The sequence below is a fragment of the Strix uralensis genome, chromosome 3, assembly GCF_047716275.1.
Source record: "Strix uralensis isolate ZFMK-TIS-50842 chromosome 3, bStrUra1, whole genome shotgun sequence".
In the NCBI taxonomy this organism is placed as follows: domain Eukaryota; kingdom Metazoa; phylum Chordata; class Aves; order Strigiformes; family Strigidae; genus Strix; species Strix uralensis.
Window position 1 is genome coordinate 262,096 of NC_133974.1, and position 20,951 is coordinate 283,046.

General features: G+C 69.1%; 1 protein-coding gene and 3 non-coding genes across 7 annotated transcripts; 3 read left to right on the forward strand and 1 right to left on the reverse strand.

Annotated features, from left to right (window-relative positions):
- Positions 1-738: 738 nt before the first annotated feature.
- Positions 739-902, reverse strand: LOC141941954 (U1 spliceosomal RNA). The gene has a single exon (XR_012628490.1). It is a non-coding gene; the product is annotated as a U1 spliceosomal RNA (small nuclear RNA).
- A 2,054-nt stretch (positions 903-2,956) lies between these two features.
- LOC141941965 (U1 spliceosomal RNA) lies at positions 2,957-3,120 on the forward strand. The gene has a single exon (XR_012628501.1). It is a non-coding gene; the product is annotated as a U1 spliceosomal RNA (small nuclear RNA).
- A 3,594-nt stretch (positions 3,121-6,714) lies between these two features.
- On the forward strand, positions 6,715-20,950 carry CAD (carbamoyl-phosphate synthetase 2, aspartate transcarbamylase, and dihydroorotase). 4 transcript variants are annotated; one of them, XM_074861142.1, is made up of 45 exons: positions 7,263-7,516; positions 7,731-7,870; positions 8,689-8,818; positions 9,029-9,171; positions 9,443-9,584; positions 10,058-10,229; positions 10,312-10,497; positions 10,570-10,682; positions 10,783-10,928; positions 11,009-11,140; positions 11,330-11,563; positions 11,653-11,874; positions 12,247-12,435; positions 12,658-12,782; positions 12,889-13,022; positions 13,100-13,212; positions 13,316-13,566; positions 13,638-13,884; positions 13,988-14,086; positions 14,187-14,411; positions 14,500-14,682; positions 14,789-15,007; positions 15,086-15,253; positions 15,327-15,509; positions 15,590-15,694; positions 15,773-16,021; positions 16,222-16,303; positions 16,480-16,646; positions 16,733-16,897; positions 16,978-17,109; positions 17,203-17,404; positions 17,480-17,670; positions 17,742-17,882; positions 17,969-18,064; positions 18,138-18,279; positions 18,418-18,465; positions 18,922-18,966; positions 19,052-19,206; positions 19,290-19,364; positions 19,456-19,668; positions 19,830-19,955; positions 20,035-20,190; positions 20,265-20,366; positions 20,467-20,561; positions 20,826-20,950. In XM_074861142.1, exons 1-45 carry the CDS (start codon positions 7,432-7,434, stop codon positions 20,926-20,928), a joined length of 6,771 nt encoding a protein of 2,256 aa, XP_074717243.1. In that variant the 5' UTR covers positions 7,263-7,431; the 3' UTR covers positions 20,929-20,950. The 4 variants fall into 4 exon arrangements, with proteins under 4 accessions (XP_074717240.1, XP_074717241.1, XP_074717243.1 ...); XM_074861139.1 differs by lacking the exon at positions 8,689-8,818 and having other exon boundaries at positions 6,715-7,516; XM_074861141.1 differs by lacking the exon at positions 18,418-18,465 and having other exon boundaries at positions 7,350-7,516.
- LOC141941966 (U1 spliceosomal RNA) lies at positions 6,962-7,125 on the forward strand. Its single transcript, XR_012628502.1, has one exon. It is a non-coding gene; the product is annotated as a U1 spliceosomal RNA (small nuclear RNA).
- Position 20,951: the final 1 nt, after the last annotated feature.

The window sequence follows — 20,951 nt, forward strand, 5'->3', positions numbered from 1 at the left end:
ACACCCCTCAGAATGGAGTCACCCGCTACAATGACTCTCCTGGGGTTGTTTTTAGAACTGGTTTTAATACCTGCTCCAGAACGACCCTGCCTTGGTGGACCTTGGTCTTCCTCCTTGTTTGTCTCACTCTCTTCCTCCTTCTCTTCTTCACTCAGAAGCTCCAGGGCCCCGACTCTATTCTGAAGGGGCACCACGGAGGGTGAGGGAGGTCGGGAGAGGATTTTCCTGCCTCCCTGAGTGGGGACCTGTTTCCAGCCTCCCCCATCCCTTAGGTCCCCTCCTTCTGCCTGGGGGCAAGAGGATGAGGGATCGCCTGCCTCGTTTGGAGCCTCCATTTGCTCCCGTTGCTTCAGGGTGTCACTGTCCCAGTCAATGTCCCTTTCACACTCCCGAATTCTTCTGCATCTCTCGACCTCTTTGAGTTCCGCCGCCAGGCTGAGCAGCTCATCCCGTCTCCCCGCACGCGCAAACACCGAACCCCCCGGGCCCCGCAGCGACAAACCCCCCTCGGGGGGGGCGCCGGGGCCCGCGGGCTCCACCCGGTAACCGAGGGGTGGCGGGTGCCGGCCCCGTCCCGGTGCCCCTCGGGGAGCGCCCGCGGCTCCGCACCCAGCTCTGCCGCCGCCCCGGGACGGGCCCGACCGAGGGACGGGCTGTGGGGAGAGACCGGCAGCCCCCGACGACCTCAACTGCGAGCACTCAAACCTCGCTTAGACTCTGTCTTTGGAACCGGAAGACCAGGGGAGAGCGCGAACGCAGTCCCCCACTACCACAAATTATGCAGTCGAGTTTCCCGCATTTGGGGAAATCGCAGGGGTCAGCACACCCGGAGTGCAGGGGATGAGCCTCGCCCTGGGAAAACCACCTGCCTGATCATGGTGTCTCCCCTGCCAGGTAAGTATGACCCACACCGCCACACGCGCCCCCACACCCCGACACACACACACACAACACACGCACACCCCCGACACCGAACGCCCGCACCCCACCCGCCCCCACCCGACACCCCCGACCCGCCTCTGCCCCGCGCGGCCCCACGCAGCGCCCGCCCCGCCCGGGACCGCCGTTCTGTGGTGGCGGGGGCCGCTCCCGTCGTGCCTCGCGGTACCTCATTTGCACGGACACGCCCTCCACGGCAAGATCCCAATAGGCCCTGCCCTTCACGGCGCGAGGGGCGGGGCGAGGGGCGAGGGGCGAGGGGCGAGGGGCGAGGGGCGAGGGGCGAGGGGCGAGGGGCGGGGCCGCGGTCAGCCCTGAGGGGGCGGGGCCTCCGCTCCCGCCCGCCCCGCCCCGGCCGTGACCGGCCCCGCTGGCACCGACGGCCCCGCCCGCAGCGGCTGCGCCGACCCACACCCGCCCCGGCCCGCGGCCACCCGGCTCCGCCGGCACCGGGCTGGGCTCGCCGCGGCCGGGAGCCTGCCACGGCCGCACCCCCAGCCCCCCCCGCGGGGACGGGCGCTCCCGCCGCTGCCCCCGGGGACGGGGAGTCCCGGGGACGGGGAGTCCCGGGGACGAGCGCCCGGCCCCGGCGGGAAGGTGCCCTCCCGGCCCCCGCCGTGCCCGGGGATGGACGCGAGGGGACGCGAAATGCCCCCGGCTGAGGTTCTCGGTGCCACCGGCAGAAAGGGCGGCGGAGCCGCTCCCGGGGCTCGGCGAGAGCGAACCCGGAACGGAGGAACCGGCTCCGCGGGGAAGTTTGACCGGGAGGCGGGTGGTCGGTACCCGCAGCGCTGGCGCCGCCCGGGGCTTCCCGCCGTAAGGGCTCCCCAGAACGAGCAGGGGCCGTCAGGTGCCGCACCCCCGAAGCACACCCGTCCGTCCGATCTCCTGGAGAGGGGGCGCTCGGGCTCGGGAGTTCCGGGGACGCCCCGGCCCAGCCCCGGCGCAGGGGAAGCAGAGGGGGGGGTCTGGGCGCTCCGGGGGAAGGACGCGCTCTTCCTCACGGCGCTTCGAGCCGAGCTCTCCGCGCGTGGCCGGGACGTCCGGGCGCCCCCTTCCTCGGCCGGCGAGATCCCCCCCGACGGCATCTCTGGGCCCCGCGTCCGAGGTCCCCGCGGCTCCGTCCGCCCCAGGGCCCGGGGAGGACTTCGGGGGACACCGGGGGCGTTTGGTTGTGTCTGGACAGAGGCCGCGGGGAAAGAGCCGAGGAGCCGCTGGGGAACAAACAGAAGCGAAACTCTCCTGCAGCGCGGTTTGGTCTCGCTCGGAAATTCTTTGGGTTGAGCCCCCCCGATGCCGGGATTGGTTTCTGCTGACTCAGCGGGACGGGGCTGTCACCCCGCCGCGGCCAGGGCTGCCGGGGGGTCGGGCAGTGCTGGCGCCGGCCGGTCAGGGGTGTCCTGGGAGCGACTCTGTTCTATCAGTTAAACCCGTCAGACCGCGTCTACTCATCACTAATTAACAAAATCGTAATCAAGAGCCTTCCGAGAGCTTCCTCCTTCTGCAGGCGCGGGCGGAACCGGGGGCAGGGTGTGGGGAGGGGTCCCCCTGCGGCAGAACTAAGGGCAGAGGAGTTGAACCCTCGGCCCGGACCCGCCGCGGTCAGGAACGAACGGACAGCGCGCGACGACCGGCGGCGGCGGCGGGAGGAGCCAGAGCCGCGAGCGGCGGCGGAGGGAGCGGAGCGCTGCGACGCTGCTGAGGGGGCGGGGCCACGCGGATCGCTCCGCCACCGCCCGGCGCCGCGCCGGGACCGCGGGGGCGGGGCGTATCGGGGGCCTTGCCGTAGGGGGCGTGTCCATGCAAATGAGGTACCGCGAGGCACGACGGGAGCGGCCCCCGCCACCACAGAACGGCGGTCCCGGGCGGGGCGGGCGCTGCGTGGGGCCGCGCGGGGCAGAGGCGGGTCGGGGGTGTCGGGTGGGGGCGGGTGGGGTGCGGGCGTTCGGTGTCGGGGGTGTGCGTGTGTTGTGTGTGTGTGTGTCGGGGTGTGGGGGCGCGTGTGGCGGTGTGGGTCATACTTACCTGGCAGGGGAGACACCATGATCAGGCAGGTGGTTTTCCCAGGGCGAGGCTCATCCCCTGCACTCCGGGTGTGCTGACCCCTGCGATTTCCCCAAATGCGGGAAACTCGACTGCATAATTTGTGGTAGTGGGGGACTGCGTTCGCGCTCTCCCCTGGCCGTCCGGTGGTAAGAACAGACTGAACTCGCTAGGAGTCTCAGCTCCGTGCGGAGCCGCTGACAGCTTTTCTTCTCCACACCCCACTGGGTCCGTCTCGCGGCGCAGAGACCCGCGGACAGTCCGTGGTCTGGGCCCCGCCAGCAGCGGCCCCGAGTTGGACCCTCCGGGCTCTCCCGGGGCGCAGCGGCCCGTGCCCACAGCTGCCCCGGGCTCTTCTGCCTCTCGGGTACCGAACCCCGCGGAACCGCCCGCCCCAGGAGCCGGCGGGAGCCCAGGGCCGAGCCCCCACGCTCGAGCCTCAGCCGCGGCCGGGAGCGGCGCCGGGGCCTTGGGCGGGTGAAACGCGGAGGAGGGAAACTGCCCCCGGGGGCCTCGTTCAGCCGCCGCCGGGTGCGCGGGGAGCGGCAGGAGCGGGGGGAGGAGACGCGCGGCGACGCCTTTTACCGAGAACTCGAGGCTGTTGCTGTCACCGTGACGGACGGGGAGAGCGCGAAGGCGACACCCCGGTACCGTAAATGACGCAGCGGCTTTCTCCGGTGAGGAGAAGTCCGCAGGGGTCAGCACACGGGGTGCGGGCGATGAGCCTCGCCCGGGAGAGCCCCCCGCCCGAGCGCGGTGTCTCCCCTGCGGCACAATAACGCGTGGAGCTGCCCCGCAACGCGCCGACACCCCCCGCCCCGCGCAGACACCGCACACGGACCCCCGCCCCGCAGAGAGGAGCGGCGATGGGGACGGACGGGAAAACTCACAGCGCGTGTGCTGGGTTTTACAGGAGCGGTTGGCACCGCGGTGTCCCTCGGCTGTTCTGAAAGCACCCGTCTATATCCTAAAGGCCTTGGTGGATTTTTAACGGTGTTTTGACCTTTAGAAGTCTTGAAGCTTAAGGAAGTTAAAAATAATGCACATTGATAGTGTAGATTGTAGTATTTGTTAAGTTTAAGGAAAATAATAAAATGCAGCTTGTACTGTTAAGTTACAAATACCGTAGACTGTAGAATTCGGTAAGCTTAAGGAGCAGATCGTAGAGTTATCTTCCTTATTTTGTAATTATTCTACGTATATTGTGTTTTCTGAAGTTTGTCTAAACCTGAACTGATAAAGCCTTTGCAGGTGCAGCTGTAAAACAAAGGAGGGGAGATGTGGGAGTGTCAGCCCTGCGCTGGGGGGGAGGCTCGTGTGTTAAGAGTCAAATCACGTGTTGCTGGGAAATGATGAAGAGGCAAGTGGGCATCGGCCTGTCAGCCCTGCACGGCCGGGGAGAGTCGATCCTTCAGAGCCAAATCGACATCGGCTGGGGAGCTCCGTTTTGGGGAGCTCGGCAAAGGTGGAGAGCTCGGCCCGGGAGCTGTCGTGGATGAAAGTACTGACACGGTAATGATTTAATAAGGGATCTAGGTTTATTAATAACAGCAATTTATCATTACAAAATAACTCAGAAATACTGAAAGAAAGAAAAGCGACTTATTCACAGATTCTAAAATGACAAGATTCACACTAACTTAACGGTACCTTTATATATACGTGCGCATACACAAAACAGACAAACACACGGAAACAAAGGTGTTTGGATTCAGTAGAACGAACACACGACGGACACACACACACACACAGAAACAAGGGCACGTACCCCCCCCCCCCCCCCCAATAAGCAGAGAAAGAACGGGTGAAAGAGAAGCTAGCTCAAAGAAAATTTCCCTCTTGAGTTTAGAGCAAATACTCACAATGCCTTGGCATTCCTCAACGGGCGATAATGGAGACTCGAGCGGGCGGACTTCGCCCGGGCCTTCTGTCTGGAGCAGACGACACCCGAAGGGTTTGGTACCTGAGAGGCGTCCCAGCTCAGGGGAGATGCTGGTCACAGGCTGCTGCGATCCAGGAGAGCTCAAAGGGTCTCCCTGGTGGTCGCAGTTTATAGGGTCCAAGATAACTGACTTTTGTCAGATACCTGCTGGTGCCTTCCAGCAGTCGCACAAGAACTTCATGAATGTGCGACTCTGTTATTGTTCCCACATGAGCACATCCCAGGCACAGGTGTGCCAGGCCCTTAGGAGATGATGGGCCGTTATAGCCGTTTCCGAGCAATGGGCAGTGGGCAGGAGCCAGGCTCGTTAACGTTATCAGTCCTTATCTCCACAGGCTGGTGTATAGCTCGGGGATGTGGGTGGAATCGCACGTAGCACCAAGCAGCCCAACAAAGAGTTGGGGGGGGGGGGTAAGAATTGCACCACCACAGCAGCTCAGCCCAGCAGCTCGGCTCTGCTCAGGCCTGGGGAAGCAGCAAGGCTTGGAGGAGAAGCAGAGCTTGGAAGAGAGATAAATGAGCTCGGGGAAAGCGTGGAACTGTTTGTGGGAGAGAGGGTTGATGACTGTCTAGTTGCTGATTTGCTTGTTACAAAGTGAGAGCTTGAACGCGAGTGTAAGTGTGTCTTGTTGTACGAGTGTGTGTTAATGTGAGAAAAAGAGAATTTAAAGAAAATAAACAGCCCCTGCCCCGCAGAAAGAAGAGCACTGTGACGGGTGAATTATTTTGGCCGCTACAACTCATTACAACTTAATGCAACTTATTAAATGTAACACAGAAGGTGATTTGTCAGCCACGGCCCCTCCCTGCGGTGCTGGCCCAGCTCCCAGTTGTCACCAAAGCCGGCCTGGAGACCCCCCCAGTCTGGTGACATCCTTTGACACCTCCTCTCCCTCCCCGTGCCCTGATGCTCAGCATCACCCCTCGGGCCCCCCTCGTGCCCTCCGGGCCCGTCCCAGCCCCTCCCGTCCCAGTTTCCTCCACGGAACATCGGCTGGGCCGGCACCGTTAATGAACCCACCCGGTTCCCTTCCCCGTCCCCCCGCGCCGGGCCCATCCCCACCGTCCGCAGTTCGGTCTCCCGCCGTTCCAGGCGGTCCCTGAAGCCCCCCCGAGCTTTCCGTGCGGCCGTTCCTACCCCCCGCCCCGCCCCGCCCGGTGCCCCCGCGCTGTCGCCCCCCCCCCGGCCCGCGAGCGGCCGTCACGTCCCCGCGAGCCGCTGGGGTCTGCGGGTGCCGGGGCTCGTGTCCCCGCGCCCGGGGGGGCCCCGCGCGTCGTTGGGCTGCGGACGCTTTTGTCCCCCCGCCCTGCAGGAGCCGTCGCCCAGAGCCGTCCTGGAGCCCGGTGCTGACCAGTCCGGCCCAGCAGGGCCCCGCCGGCTGCCGGAGCGCAGCCCCGCGTCTGGGGTGCGGGGTCTCCGCCCCGGGCGGGGGACGCGGCGGCCGCTTTGCCCCGGGCGGGTTCATCCGGCGGCGGAGCTGAGCTCGTGTCCCCGGGCCCCGCCGGAGGACGCTGCCCCAGCCCCGCTCCGCCCGCGCGGCGGCTCCTGCCCGGCCCCTCCCGGCTCTGGCGGACCAAGGCCCGGGCGGTGCCGGTGCCGGTGGGGGCGGGCAGGGCCGGGCAGGAGCCGCGGGGTCCGGGGGGCCCCGGGCAGCGTCTGCGGCCGCTGTCGGCCCCGCGCGCGGGGTGGGGGGGTGGGGGGGGGGCGGCGGGGCCTGGCGGTGGGGGCGGGGTCACGCGGATCGCTCCGCTACCGCCCAGCGCCGCGCCGGGACCGCAGGGGCGGGGCGTATTGGGGCCTTGCCGTAGGGGGCGTGTCCATGCAAATGAGGTACCGCGAGGCACGACGGGAGCGGCCCCCGCCACCACAGAACGGCGGTCCCGGGCGGGGCGGGCGCTGCGTGGGGCCGCGCGGGGCAGAGGCGGGTCGGGGGTGTCGGGTGGGGGCGGGTGGGGTGCGGGCGTTCGGTGTCGGGGGTGTGCGTGTGTTGTGTGTGTGTGTGTCGGGGTGTGGGGGCGCGTGTGGCGGTGTGGGTCATACTTACCTGGCAGGGGAGACACCATGATCAGGCAGGTGGTTTTCCCAGGGCGAGGCTCATCCCCTGCACTCCGGGTGTGCTGACCCCTGCGATTTCCCCAAATGCGGGAAACTCGACTGCATAATTTGTGGTAGTGGGGGACTGCGTTCGCGCTCTCCCCTGGTTTCAGCGTTTTAACAGTAGATTTCTCCACAATGTGTTTCGTGTCTTTTCCGTACCATTTCTGCTGTTTTCCTTTCTTTGCTTTTTTTTTCCTACACATTTTTCCCTTTCTCTCCGGGCCCTTCTCTCCCCGTTCCCCGCGTTCCCGCTATCGGGTGGTCCCGGCCCGTCCGCTCGGCGTTGCCCCGCCCCGCCCCCGCGGGGGTTGGCCCGGCCCGGCCCCGCCCCGGATCCTCCCGCCGCCGCCGCCGCAGCCTCCGCGCTCCGTCCCCGCCCGGTCCCCGCCGCCGCGCACGTGGCGCCGCCATGGGTCGCCTGGTGCTGCAGGACGGGTCGGTGCTGCGCGGTCGCCCCTTCGGGGCCGCCGGGGCCGCCGCCGCCGGGGAAGTCGGTGAGTGCGACCGCACCAGGACGGCGCCGGATGTCGGGGGCGAGGGGTCGGGGAGGGGACAACCCCCCCCCCCAGCTCGGTGCCCCGCCGTGGGGCGGGAGCGGGGCCCGGCCCGGGGCGCTGGGGGATGGAGGGGGCCCGGTGCCTCCGCCGGCGGGGCGCGGGGCTGCCGGGATGCTCCGTCCCAGCCCGCCCCCCCTCCCCGCGCTCCCAGTCTTCCAGACCGGCGTGGTGGGGTACCCCGAGGCCCTCACCGACCCCTCCTACAAGGCGCAGATCCTGGTGCTCACCTACCCGCTCGTCGGCAACTACGGGGTCCCCCGGGACGAGACCGACCCCTTCGGCCTGAGCAGGGTGAGTGGGGACGGGGCGCGGCGGCGGGTCCCTGCCCGGAGCTGCCGCGGCGGGACGGGACGGCGCAGGGTGCCGGGGTGGGGCAGCACCGGGGCGGCGCACGGCAGCGGGCAGAGCTCTGCCGGGAGGGGTCGGGGCTGGGCGACGGGGGGGGAACACACCCCTGGGACTGGGGTGCCCTGGCAGCAGGTGGGGAGCGGGGCCGTGTCTGTCCTCGCCGGGGGTCCCGGCCCCCCGAGCCGAGGCAGGGCAGCCCCCGCTGCGCGGCCCCGGACCACCCCCGTCCCGGGGCAGAGTCCAGGCCCTGCTTCGGGCCTCCCCGTGCTGACCCCGGGGTCCATCCCGCCCAGCCCCGTCCCACGGTGACGGCCCAGGAGCCCTCGGCCCCGCTCACGCCATCAGCCCCGTCCCGCCTGCGGCCCCCAGGGAACCAGACCCTGGTCCCGTGGGACGGGACACCGTGGCCCGTCCGGGGCCCCCCCTCCGGGAGCGGCGCTTCCGTGTGCCGCCTCGTGCTGTGGCTGTGTCCGAGCTGAGGGGTCCCGCGGCACGGGGGGACTGCGTGCCCCGTCCTGGGGCTCCCGGAGCCGGGGGGCTTGGCGGGACCAAGGCTTAAGCTCGCGTGGTGGGGGTGTGGGGCAGGGGGGGACGGTGACAGCCTGACGCCACGTGGGGTGCCATGGGCCAGGGATGGGGTCCCTGTGCCGTGGGGCTCCCCCAGCCCTGGCCTGCAGATGTGCCCCATGGGGGTGCGTGGGGCTTCTCTGGGGCTGGTGACCCCCCCGCCCAGGCCACACTCACCCCCTGCCCCCCTGCAGTGGTTCGAGTCTGACAAGATCCATGTGGCTGCGCTGGTGGTGGGCGAGTGCTCGGAGACCCCCAGCCACTGGAGCGCATCCCGCTCCCTCGACCAGTGGCTGAAGGAGCAGAATATCCCCGGGCTGGAAGGTGGGACTGGGGGGGCTGGGGGGGCTGGGGCCCAGCGGACAGGGAGTTCTGGCCCAGACCTGTCTCCGTGTTGGGATTTTACCCCCCATGTTGGGATTTTTCCCCCCGGGGGTTGACCTGGTGTTGGGGGGGGGTGACGACGTTGCTGGGGCACAGGGTCCTGCTGGGGTGGGACGGGGCCAAGGGGTCGTGTCTGACGGCTGCCCACAGGGGTGGATACTCGGGCCCTCACGAAGAAGATCCGCGAGAAGGGGACGCTTCTGGGGAAGCTGGTGCCGGACGGGACCCCTGAGGAGAGCCTCTGCTTTGAGGACCCCAACAAAAGGCACCTGGTGCAGGAGGTGTCGCTGAAGGTGGGGCTAGGGATGGGCTGGGGGCTCCTGGGGGGGTGGCTGGGGGGTCTGGCACTGGGCTGGAGGCATGGAGGGGTGGCTGGTGGTCATGGGGATAAATGGGGGGGCTGGTACTGGGCTGGGGGGGGGGCATGGGGGTGGCTGTGGGGTCTGGCACTGGGCTGCGGGGTGGCTGAGGGTGAGTGTTGCTGGGGGTGGCTGGGGCTGTGGAGGTGGTTGCGGTGGAGGGCTGGTCCCGGGCCGGGGGGACCCACGCTCACCCCTCCTGCAGGCACCCCGCGTGTTCAACCCCGGCGGGTCGCTGCGCGTCACGGTGGTGGATTGCGGCCTCAAGTACAACCAGGTGCGGTGCCTGTGTGAGAGGGGGGCGGCCGTCACCGTGGTGCCCTGGGACCATCCACTGGACACTGCAGGTGGGGTGGCAGCGGCTGGGGACGTCCCGGGGCCCTGCTGAGGAGGGGGGAACGGGGGCTGGGGGCGGGGGCGTCTCCTTGGCCAGCGCTGGGCGCAGCAGGACACCATGTCCTGCTCTGTGCTGGGGGAGCAGGAAGCCTTGATGTCCTTCCTGGGGACTTTGGGGCTCGGGGCCCTTGGTGTGACACTGCAGGTTGGGGGGGGGGCATGGGCTGGGGGTGCCTTGTTGTGATTGGGATGGGGGAGTCTGGACTGTGCTATCAGGTTGCCCTAATGTGACCCTGGGGGGGCCCTTGCTGCTACCACGATGGGTGTTGTGGGGTCAGGGCACCTTGGTGTGACCCTGGTGGGGTGTCAGGGGGGGCCTGTGGTCTCCAGGTGCCTCTCTGCGAGGCTGGTAGCCGGGGGGGCCCCACTGTGATCCTGGGGGGCCGGGGGCCCCTGCTCAGACCCAGCTGCTGTCTCGGCACAGACTTCGATGGGCTGTTCATCAGCAATGGCCCCGGCGACCCGCAACTCTGCCAGGAGACAGTGTCCAGCCTGCGACGGGTGCTGGACGCGCCCCAGCCCAAGCCCATCTTTGGGATCTGCCTGGGGCACCAGCTGCTCTCCCTGGCCCTCGGCGCCCGCACCTACAAGATGAAGTGAGTGGGGGTCCAGGGTGGGGGTCACCGCGGGGTCCCGGCCGCCCCGGGGCTGAGCGATGCCCGTCCTGACGCCCCCCAGGTACGGGAATCGTGGGCACAACCAGCCGTGCCTGCACGAAGACACGCAGCGCTGCTTCATCACGGCGCAGAACCACGGCTTCGCAGTGGAGGCGGGCAGCCTGCCGCCTGGCTGGGCCCCGCTCTTCACCAATGCCAACGACAGCTCCAACGAGGGCCTCGTCCACCAGCACAAACCCTTCTTCAGGTGGGCGTGGGGCCGTGGCTGGGGCGGGGGGGGGGGGCGCGGGGCCGTTGCCCTGCCTGACCCCCTCCACAGTGTCCAGTTTCACCCCGAGCACCGCGCCGGCCCCACAGACCTGGAGGGGCTCTTCGATGTCTTCGTGGAGGTGGCACGGGACCTGCGGAGTGGCGACGGCAGCGCCCGGACGGGTGGGTGTGGGGCGGGAAGCGGGGGGCCGGCTCCTCGGCTCCGGGGCTGTGCGCAGGGGGTGCGTGTGGCCCCGGTCCCAGCGTGTCCCGTCCCCCGCAGTGCGGGAGCGCCTGCGGGACTGGCTGACCTATGACAAGGCGCTGGCGGGGGGGCAGGATGCGGCCCGGCCCCGCAAGGTGCTGATCCTGGGCTCCGGCGGCCTCTCCATCGGGCAGGCGGGCGAGTTCGACTACTCGGGGTCGCAGGTGAGCGCCCACCCTGGGGGTACGGGGGTCACCGGGGGTCTGGGTGAACTGTCAGGCGTCACCCCTCTGCTCCCTGTTAGGCCATCAAAGCGCTGAAGGAGGAGAACATCCAGACGGTGCTGATCAACCCCAACATCGCCACGGTGCAGACCTCCAAGGGGCTGGCGGACAAGGTTTACTTCCTCCCCATCACCCCTGAGTACGTCACCCAGGTGAGCACCCCGAGAGGGCATTTTGGGGGGCGCAGGAATGATGGGGCTGGGGGGTGGCGGAGAGGCTGGTGCGCGGAGGGCAGGGTGGGACGGGGGGTGCTTGGGGGGCAGCGCAGGCACGGTGGCAGCCGGAGGATGCAGGGCACGTTGCATGGGACCACCGTGGGTCACTGCCCCGTTGCCCCCCAGGTGATCCGGAACGAGCGCCCCGACGGGGTGCTGCTCACTTTCGGGGGGCAGACGGCTCTCAACTGCGGCGTGGAGCTGACCAAGGCAGGCGTGCTGGAGCGGTACCGCGTGCGGGTGCTGGGCACCCCCGTCGCCTCCATCGAGATGACGGAGGATCGCAAGGTCTTCGTGGAGAAGATGGAGGAGATCGGGGAGCACGTGGCGCCCAGCGAGGCTGCTGCCTCCCTGGAGCAGGTCTGGGGGCGGCGGGGGGCGGCTGGGGGGCAGCTCCCAGGCAGGGTGCTGTCCTCCCCGATCCCCCATGACCCCGTTGCTCTCCTCAGGCGCAGGCGGCAGCTGAGCGCTTGGGGTACCCGGTGCTGGTGCGCTCCGCCTACGCCCTCGGCGGCCTGGGCTCCGGCTTCGCCAACACCCGCGAGGAACTGGTGGCACTGGTGAGCCAGGCCTTCACCCACACCTCCCAGGTGCTGGTGGACAAGTCCCTGAAGGGCTGGAAGGAGATCGAGTACGAGGTGGTGCGGGACGCCTACAACAACTGCGTCACGGTACAGGATGAGGGCAGGACCCCCCCAGGCTGCTGGGGCAGGGAGGGACGTAGCTGGGGGCGTGGGGGGCTCCCACCAGGCCCCCAGCAAGGGCTCCTCAGCGCCTTCCGCGGTGCTGGCACGGCTGCCGTGTGCCCCGGGGAGCTGCACCCCTCGAGCCAGAACGCTGCACCCCCCCGTGCCCCAGGGCGGGGCTGCCACACATGGGGTGTCCTGGGGGTTGTGTGGGGGAGCCCCCGTTGGTCCCCAGGGTGGGGCAGGTCATGGTGGGAGCCAGCAGGGACCTGCCTGAGGCAGGAGCAGGCGGGGGGTAGCGTGTGGGGCAGCCGGGACCACCCCCACAGCCGGCGGTGACCTCCCCGACGCTGCCAGGTGTGTAACATGGAGAACCTGGACCCGCTGGGGATCCACACGGGCGAGTCCATCGTGGTGGCGCCCAGCCAGACCCTCAACGACACCGAGTACTTCCTTCTGCGGCGCACGGCTGTGAAGGTGGTGCAGCACCTGGGCATCGTGGGGGAGTGCAACATCCAGTTTGCCCTGAACCCCGAGTCGGAGCAGGTCAGTGCGGCCCCCCAGCCCCCCAAATACCCTTCCCAGCCCCCAAATAACTGCCCTTCCCCAGCCCCCCGCCTGCCCTCGCGTTCAGCCCCCGTCGCTATTTGTGCCCTCCACGTGCAAGTGGCTCTTTGGTGCCAGCTGGGAGCCATCGGGGGGGCCCTGTGTGCCGTGGGGCCCGCATCCTGTGCTGCCCTGCTAACCCTGCCTGCCTGTTGCCTGCAGTACTACATCATCGAGGTGAACGCCCGGCTCTCCCGCAGCTCAGCCCTGGCCAGCAAGGCCACCGGCTACCCGCTGGCCTACGTGGCTGCCAAGCTGGCCCTGGGCATCCCCCTGCCCCTCCTCAGGTAACGGCTCCGCTGCGGCATGGGACAGGGGTGTGGTGCTGCCCCCGCTGGCCTTGCGCCCCCCCTGGGGGATGGCCCCAGCCGCTGACCCCCGTCCCCTCCCCAGGAACTCAGTCACCAACTCCACCACGGCCAACTTTGAGCCCAGCCTGGACTACTGCGTGGTGAAGATCCCACGCTGGGACCTCAGCAAGTTCCTGCGCGTCAGCACCAAGATCGGCAGCTCCATGAAGAGTGTGGGTGAGTGCGGGGGGGGTGGGCGGGGGGGGCAGCGCCACAGGCGCGGGGCCTGGCTGCTCACCCTGCCCCGACTGCAGGGGAGGTCATGGCCATCGGGAGGAACTTCGAGGAGGCTTTCCAGAAGGCGCTGAGGATGGTGGACGAGAACTGCGTGGGCTTCGACCACACTGTGAAGCCGGCCTCAGATGTGGTGAGCGCTGGGGCTTGGGGAGGCGTTGGGGGGGCCGTGCTGCCAGTGCCGTCCTGGGGAGGAGGCAGCTGTCTGACCCCACTCACCCGCCCCGGCCCGGCAGGAGCTGGAGACGCCGACAGACAAGCGGATCTTCGTGCTGGCGGCCGCGCTGCGGGCTGGCTACTCCATCGAGCGGCTCTACGAGCTGACCAAGATCGACCGCTGGTTCCTGCACAAGATGAAGAACATCACGGACCACGCGGTGCTGCTGGAGTCGTACCGCGAGGAGCAGAGCACCATGCCGCCCGCCGTGCTTGAGCGGGCCAAGCAGCTCGGCTTCTCTGACAAGCAGGTGGCCCTGGCCGTGCTCAGGTAACGCGGGGAGGGGACGGCCCCGCTCCGCGCCCCGGCCCGCACCCCGGCGCTCACCCTGCCCCTCGCAGCACCGAGCTGGCCGTGCGGAAGATGCGTCGTGACCTGAAGATCCTGCCGGTGGTGAAGCAGATCGACACGGTGGCGGCGGAGTGGCCGGCGCAAACCAACTACCTGTACCTGACCTACAACGGTGCCGAGCACGACCTGGCCTTCCGCGAGCCCCACGTCATGGTCATCGGCTCCGGCGTCTACCGCATCGGTAGCAGTGTCGAGTTCGACTGGTGCGCTGTCGGCTGCATCCAGGAGCTCCGCAAGGTCGGCCGGGCCCCGGTGCCCCGCGGGGCGGCCCTGGCCGGAGGACGGGGCTGGGGAGGAAGCGGGGGGCCCTCGGCCTCACCTCGCCTCGCTGCCCCAGCAGATGGGCTTCAAGACAATCATGGTGAACTACAACCCCGAGACGGTGAGCACCGACTACGACATGTGCGACCGCCTCTACTTCGATGAGATCTCCTTTGAGGTGAGGGGGCTGGGGCTCTGCCCGCTGTGGGGCCGGGGCAGGGCCAGAGCTGCCGGCGGGGTGTGTCCCAGCCACTCCCCTGCCCCCCGCGGTGCCGCAGGTGGTGATGGACATCTACGAGCTGGAGAATCCCGAGGGCGTGATCCTGTCCATGGGCGGGCAGCTGCCCAACAACATCGCCATGGCCCTGCACCGGCAGCAGTGCCGCATCCTAGGCACCTCCCCGGAGGCCATCGACTCGGCCGAGAACCGCTTCAAGTTCTCCCGCCTGCTTGACTCCATCGGCATCAGCCAGCCCCTCTGGAAGGAGCTCTCTGACATGGAGGTGGGGGGCTGCTGAGGGCAACGGGGCTGCCCTGGAACGGGGGAACCAGCTCCCAGCACGTGCCCTGAGGGTGCCGTCTGTCCTGCAGTCGGCCAAGCACTTCTGCTGCAAGGTGGGGTACCCCTGCGTCGTGCGCCCCTCCTACGTGCTGAGCGGGGCCGCCATGAATGTGGCCTACTCGGACAGTGACCTGGAGAAGTTCCTGAGCAACGCCGTGGCCGTGTCCAAGGAGCAGCCCGTTGTCATCTCCAAGTTCATCCAGGAGGCCAAGGTCCATCCGGGAGGCTGCTCCGGCCCCTGGGTGCTCCCCACTCCCCACAAGAGCCGGTTGCCCCCCCAGCTCCGGCACCGGGCTGTGACCGTGTTCCTGCTCACAGGAGATCGACGTGGACGCGGTGGCCTGTGACGGCGTGGTGGTGGCCATCGCCATCTCGGAGCACGTGGAGAACGCCGGGGTGCACTCGGGCGACGCCACGCTGGTGACACCCCCCCAGGACATCACCTCTAAGACACTGGAGCGCATCAAGGCCATTGTCCACGCCGTTGGGCAGGAGCTGCAGGTCACCGGGCCCTTCAACCTGCAGCTCATTGCCAAGGTACTTTGGCTGGGGGGGGCCGTGCGGGAGGACGCCCCGTGGCCCCACAGGAGCCTCATGCTGCCCCCTCTCCCCCAGGACGACCAGCTGAAGGTGATCGAGTGCAACGTCCGCGTCTCCCGCTCCTTTCCCTTTGTCTCCAAGACGCTGGGGGTGGACCTGGTGGCTCTGGCCAGCCAAGTGATCATGGGCGAGGACGTGGAGCCTGTGGGGCTGATGACGGGCACGGGCATCGTCGGTGTCAAGGTGGGTGGGTGCTGCGGGGGCTGGGCTGGGGCGTGGGACCGGGCAGCCCCTGAACTGCCCCCCCCGCCCCCAGGTGCCCCAGTTCTCCTTCTCACGCCTGGCGGGTGCTGACGTGGTGCTGGGGGTGGAGATGACCAGCACAGGCGAGGTGGCCTGTTTCGGGGAGAACCGCTGTGAGGCTTACCTGAAGGCCATGCTCAGCACCGGCTTCAAGATCCCCAAGAAGAACATCCTGCTGACTATTGGCAGCTACAAGGTGCGTGGGGCTGGGGAGGGGGCCGGGGAGGGGGTCGGGGGCCCCCCTTCACCCTCTGACCAGCCCCGGGGTTGTTGCAGAACAAGAGTGAGCTGCTGCCCACGGTGCGGACCCTGGAGACCCTCGGCTACAAGCTGTACGCCAGCCTCGGCACCGCCGACTTCTACACTGAGCACGGCATCAAGGTTGGGGCTGGGGTCTGGTGGAGGCCAGGGTGCCCTCGAGGGGGGGCACGGGGCCCTGACGGGTGTCACTGCGGGCAGGTGATGGCCGTGGACTGGCACTTCGAGGAGGCGGATGGCAGCGAGGCCGGTGCCCGGGAGACCCAGCGCAGCATCCTGGACTACCTGGCCGAGAACCACTTCGAGATGGTCATCAACCTCTCGATGCGCAACTCAGGGGGCCGCCGGCTCTCCTCCTTCGTCACCAAGGGGTACCGCACCCGGCGCCTGGCCGTCGACTACTCCGTGCCGCTCATCATCGACATCAAGTGCACTAAGCTCTTCGTGGAGGTGGGCTGGGCTGCGCGGGGTGAGCGCAGGTGACGGGAGCGGGGCCGGGGTTGGGGAAGTCCCGTGTGGATGCTGTGGGGTGGGCACTGCACATGCGGGAGGGTCGTTTTTGGGGCGCAGCTCGGGCAGACGACCTCATCCTGGCCCCGTTCATGTGCCCCTGCAAGACGGGTCCTGCCTGACGGCTGCCATCTCCGCAGGCGCTGGGCCAGATCGGGGCAGCCCCCCCGCTGAAGATGCACGTGGACTGCATGACGTCCCAGAAGCTCATCCGTCTGCCAGGTAGGTGGGACCGTGGCGGGGGCCGGGGGCTCCGAGGAGGCAGCACGGACCCGGGCAGTGCTGGGAGCAGAGCTGGGCGCACCCCAGGGCGCTGCGGGGAGAGGAGACGTTTCCCTGTGCTGCTGGGGTGTCCCCTGTGGCTGGGGGCTGCCTGCCGACACTGCCACGCTCCACAGGCCTGATCGACATCCACGTCCACCTCCGCGAGCCAGGCGGCACCCACAAGGAGGACTTTGCGTCGGGCACGGCGGCTGCCCTGGCCGGCGGTGTCACCATGGTGTGCGCCATGCCCAACACCAGCCCCGCCGTCACTGACGCCGCCTCCTTCGCCCTGGTGCAGAAGGTGAGGGGCTGCCCGGCACCCGCGTCCCCTCCCCGGGTGCTGTGGGGCCGCCCCCACCGTGGCACCCACCGCCTCTCGCCCCGCAGCTGGCCGAGGCCGGGGCCCGCTGTGACTTCGCCCTCTTCCTGGGGGCTTCCTCGGAGAATGCCGGCTCGCTGGGCTCCCTGGCCGGGGCGGCCGCCGGCCTCAAGATGTACCTGAACGACACTTTCTCCAGCCTGCGAATGGACGACGTCTCGCTGTGGATGGAGGTGAGCTGCTGTGGGCCGCCGGGGCTGGCGTGGGGCTGGACCCGGCTCCTGGCGCCCACCAGCCCTGTACCCTCCCCCAGCACTTTGAGCAGTGGCCGCGGCACCTGCCTGTGGTGGCCCACGCAGAGGGGCAAACGGTGGCCGCCGTCCTGATGGTGGCCCAGCTGTACCAGCGCCCCGTCCACATCTGCCACGTGGCCCGCAGGGAGGAGGTGAGCGGCAGGGCGCGGTGGGGGGACTGTGGGCCCCCGCGATGGGGTGTTGGGGCAGTTCAGGGCCCCCCCACCTCACCGCTGCTCCCCCAGATCCTCCTCATCAAGGCAGCCAAGCAGAAGGGCATCCCAGTGACCTGTGAGGTGGCCCCGCACCACCTCTTCCTGTGCCGGGACGACCTGGGGCGCCTCGGGGAGGGCCGTGCGGCTGTGCGGCCGGCGCTGGGCACCCGCCAGGATGTGGAGGCGCTCTGGGAGAACATGGACACCATCGACTGCTTCGCCACAGACCACGGTGAGCCCTGGGGGACGGCGGGAGTGCGGGGTGGGGACAACGGTGGGTCCCCTGGTGACCAGCCCCGTCCCACAGCCCCGCACACACTGGAGGAGAAGCAGGGGCAGGAGCCGCCCCCCGGCTACCCCGGCCTGGAGACCATGCTGCCGCTGCTGCTGACGGCCGTCTCCGAGGGGCGGCTCACTGTGGAGGACATCGTTCAGCGCCTCTATGAGAACCCCCGCAAGATCTTTGGGCTGCCGGCGCAGGAAGACACCTACGTGGAGGTGAGTCCCCGGGGGACCCCAGATGTGGCCCCGGCTCTGTCCTGGCTGCCTCTGACCTGCTGTCCTGGCAGGTGGACCTGGAGCACGAGTGGATCATCCCCAGCCGCACGGCCTTCTCCAAGGCCCGCTGGACGCCCTTCGAGGGCATGAAGGTGAAGGGGACGGTGCGGAGGGTGGTCCTGCGTGGGGAGGTCGCCTACATCGATGGGCAGGTAGGGTCCTGGGTACCCTTCCCCCGTATCTGTGGGGTCCCCCATCACCTACCCCATCACCCCCCCCATCACCCCTGCGGCTGCAGGTGCTGGTGGCCCCTGGCTACGGGCAGGACGTGAAGAAATGGCCCTCGGGAGCTGTGCTGGCACCACACGCAGCCCCCGCGAAGGACAGTGTGAAGGTATGGGGGTGCGTGGGGCTGGCGGCGGGGGGTCCCCACCCCAACCCGGCTCCAGCTCGGCCTCTCCCCACAGACCCCTGAGCGGCCCCGGCACGTGGTGGCCAGCGAGACGCTGCGCGGCCGAGCCTCCAGCCCCCGCCGGGTCGGCCCCACGGGCGAGGGACGCTTACACCTCCCGCCCCGCATCCACCGGGCCTCTGACCCCGGGCTGCCAGGTAGGGGGGTGGGCGGTGTGGGGCAGGGAGTAGCACGGCAGGCGGGCGGCGGGGCAGCGAGCGTGCCGCCCCACGGCCGGGGCTGGGGGGGCCGCGGCTGGGCGGCCCCGCTGACGCCGGCCCTTGTGTCCCGTTCAGCGTTCCGGAGGCTGGGAGCCGCGCACCGCCCGGGCGCCCGAGGCACCGGTAATGTCGGGGGGGGACTCACTCAGACAATGAGTCGCGGCCGTACTAATGGCACTAACCGCAGCCGATGAGTGCATCCCTTCCCCCAGGTGCCGCGCTGGCTCCGGGCCACCCGCGTTGCCCTGCCACGGGCCCCTTTTCCGCCCTGTGTGATGGGATGAGGCATGGCTGCGCCTGCCTGCCCCCCCCGGCCCGGCCCGCGCAGCACCTCGGGGACCCCTCGCCTGCCAGTGTGATTTGGGTTGCGTCCGATCGGGTTTTGCGGGGCGCGCGGGGAGAGGGGCACAGCAGCACCGTGCTGGGGCTTGGCCCGCTCTGTCTCTGGGTGGCCATCGCCCCAGCATCAGGCCCCGCGGTGCTTTCGCCTGGTGCGGCCTGGCCAGCAGCACCCCGGGAGAGCGGGACCCGGGGTGCCGCAGCTGCCCGCACCCTCTTAATGCCCCTCTCGCACCCCAGCCGAGGACACCCGTGAGAAGGCCGGCAGGAAGGCGGCGGAGGCGGGTGAGTGCTGCGGGGGTCCGGGACAGGCAGGCGGGGCGCTGCGGGACCGTCCCCGCAGGCTGACCGGCTGCGTTCGGTGCTGCAGATCCAGGGGTGCTCCAGGACAGCTACTTCTACCCGCCGGGCCCCCTCCCGCGCCAGGCCTCCCCCCAGGGCACACCCCACTTCCAGACCTCCCCGCTGCTGCACCCCCTGGTCGGGCAGCACGTCCTCTCTGTCCAGCAGTTCTCCAAGGAGCAGGTGCCCGGGCGGGCGGGGGGGTGCAGTGCCTTGTGCGCCGCAGCCGCCTCCCCAAGCCCCAGCTGAGCCGCCTCTCCCCGCAGATGTCCCATCTGTTCAACGTGGCACACACCCTGCGCATGCTGGTGCAGAAGGAGCGGAGCCTGGACATCCTCAAGGTGAGCGGGGCGTGGGGACGGCTGCCTGGCAGTCGCAGGCCGGGCACGGTGCCCCTCTGGACTCCCCGCGGTGATGGCGCGGTCCCCGCAGGGCAAGGTGATGGCGTCCATGTTCTATGAGGCCAGCACGCGGACTAGCAGCTCCTTCGCGGCCGCCATGAGCCGGCTGGGCGGCTCCGTCCTGTCCTTCTCGGAGGCCACCTCCTCGGTGCAGAAGGGCGAGTCACTGGCCGACTCGGTGCAGACCATGTGCTGCTACGCTGACGTGTTGGTGCTGCGGCACCCGCAGCCAGGTGCTGTTGAGGTGAGAAGGGGTGAGAAGGGCCGGGGGGGCGGCCACATCCTGCCCTGAGGGTGGGGATGGTGACCGGCACTGTGGGGCAGGAGCAAGAGCCAGGTCTTGCCCCCGTGGGGCTGTCGGGGGGGCCGGGCCCTGCCCGCGCTCAGCCCTGCCCGTGCTCCCAGCTGGCCGCCAAGCACTGCCGCAAGCCCGTGATCAACGCCGGGGACGGGGTGGGGGAACACCCCACACAGGCGCTGCTGGACATCTTCACCATCCGCGAGGAGCTGGGCACCGTCAACGGCATGACGGTAGGGCACCAGGGGCTGGGGAGGGGGAACACAGGCACCCCCAGCACCCTGTCAGGTGGCTCTGATGGCTCCCCCCCAGATCACCATGGTGGGCGACCTGAAGCACGGGCGCACGGTGCACTCCCTGGCCCGGCTGCTCACCCAGTACCGCGTCAACCTGCGCTACGTCACCCCCCCCGGCCTCCGCATGCCCCCCGACATCACCAGCTTCGTGGCTTCCAAGGGCATCAAGCAGGTGAGTGGGGGGGGTGTGGGGGGTCAGGGGCCCCGTGTGCCCCCCTCCAGGCCCCGCTGACGGTGCCACCCCAGGAAGAGTTTGGGAGCATCGAGGAGGCGCTGCCGGACACGGACGTGCTCTACATGACCCGCATCCAGAAGGAGCGTTTCCAGCTGGCCCAGGAGTACGAGGCTGTGAGTGAGGGGGGGCAGCGGCGGGGGGACGACCCCTGGGCCTTGCCCTGGCGTCGGGGGGGGATCACAACTCAGGGCTCTGTGTGTGTGTCCCCCAAAGTGCTTCGGGCAGTTCATCCTCACGCCCCACATCATGACCCGGGCCAAGGAGAAGATGGTGGTGATGCACCCCCTGCCCCGCGTCAACGAGATCAGGTGGGGGGGGCAGTGTGATGGGGAGGGAGGGGGGCGAGGGCTGTGGTGCTGCTGGGTGGGGCTGAGGGAGACATCTCATCCCCAAGGGGGGTTTGGTCTGCGCTGGGGGGGTTCTCTGCTTCCCAAGGGAGGGGGGTCTGATCCCCAAGGGGGGGTCTGTGCTGGGGGGTCTCTCTCTCATCCCCAGGCGGTGGCTGTGGTGGTGGGGGGGTGTGTCTCGGGGGGTTCCGGGGCCGTTTCCCGCCTCTGACGACTCTCCCGCAGCGTGGAGGTGGACTCGGACCCGCGCGCCGCCTACTTCCGCCAGGCGGAGAACGGGATGTACATGCGGATGGCGCTGCTGGCCACCGTGCTGGGCCGCTACTAGCCAATAAACGGCGTGCTGCGCCC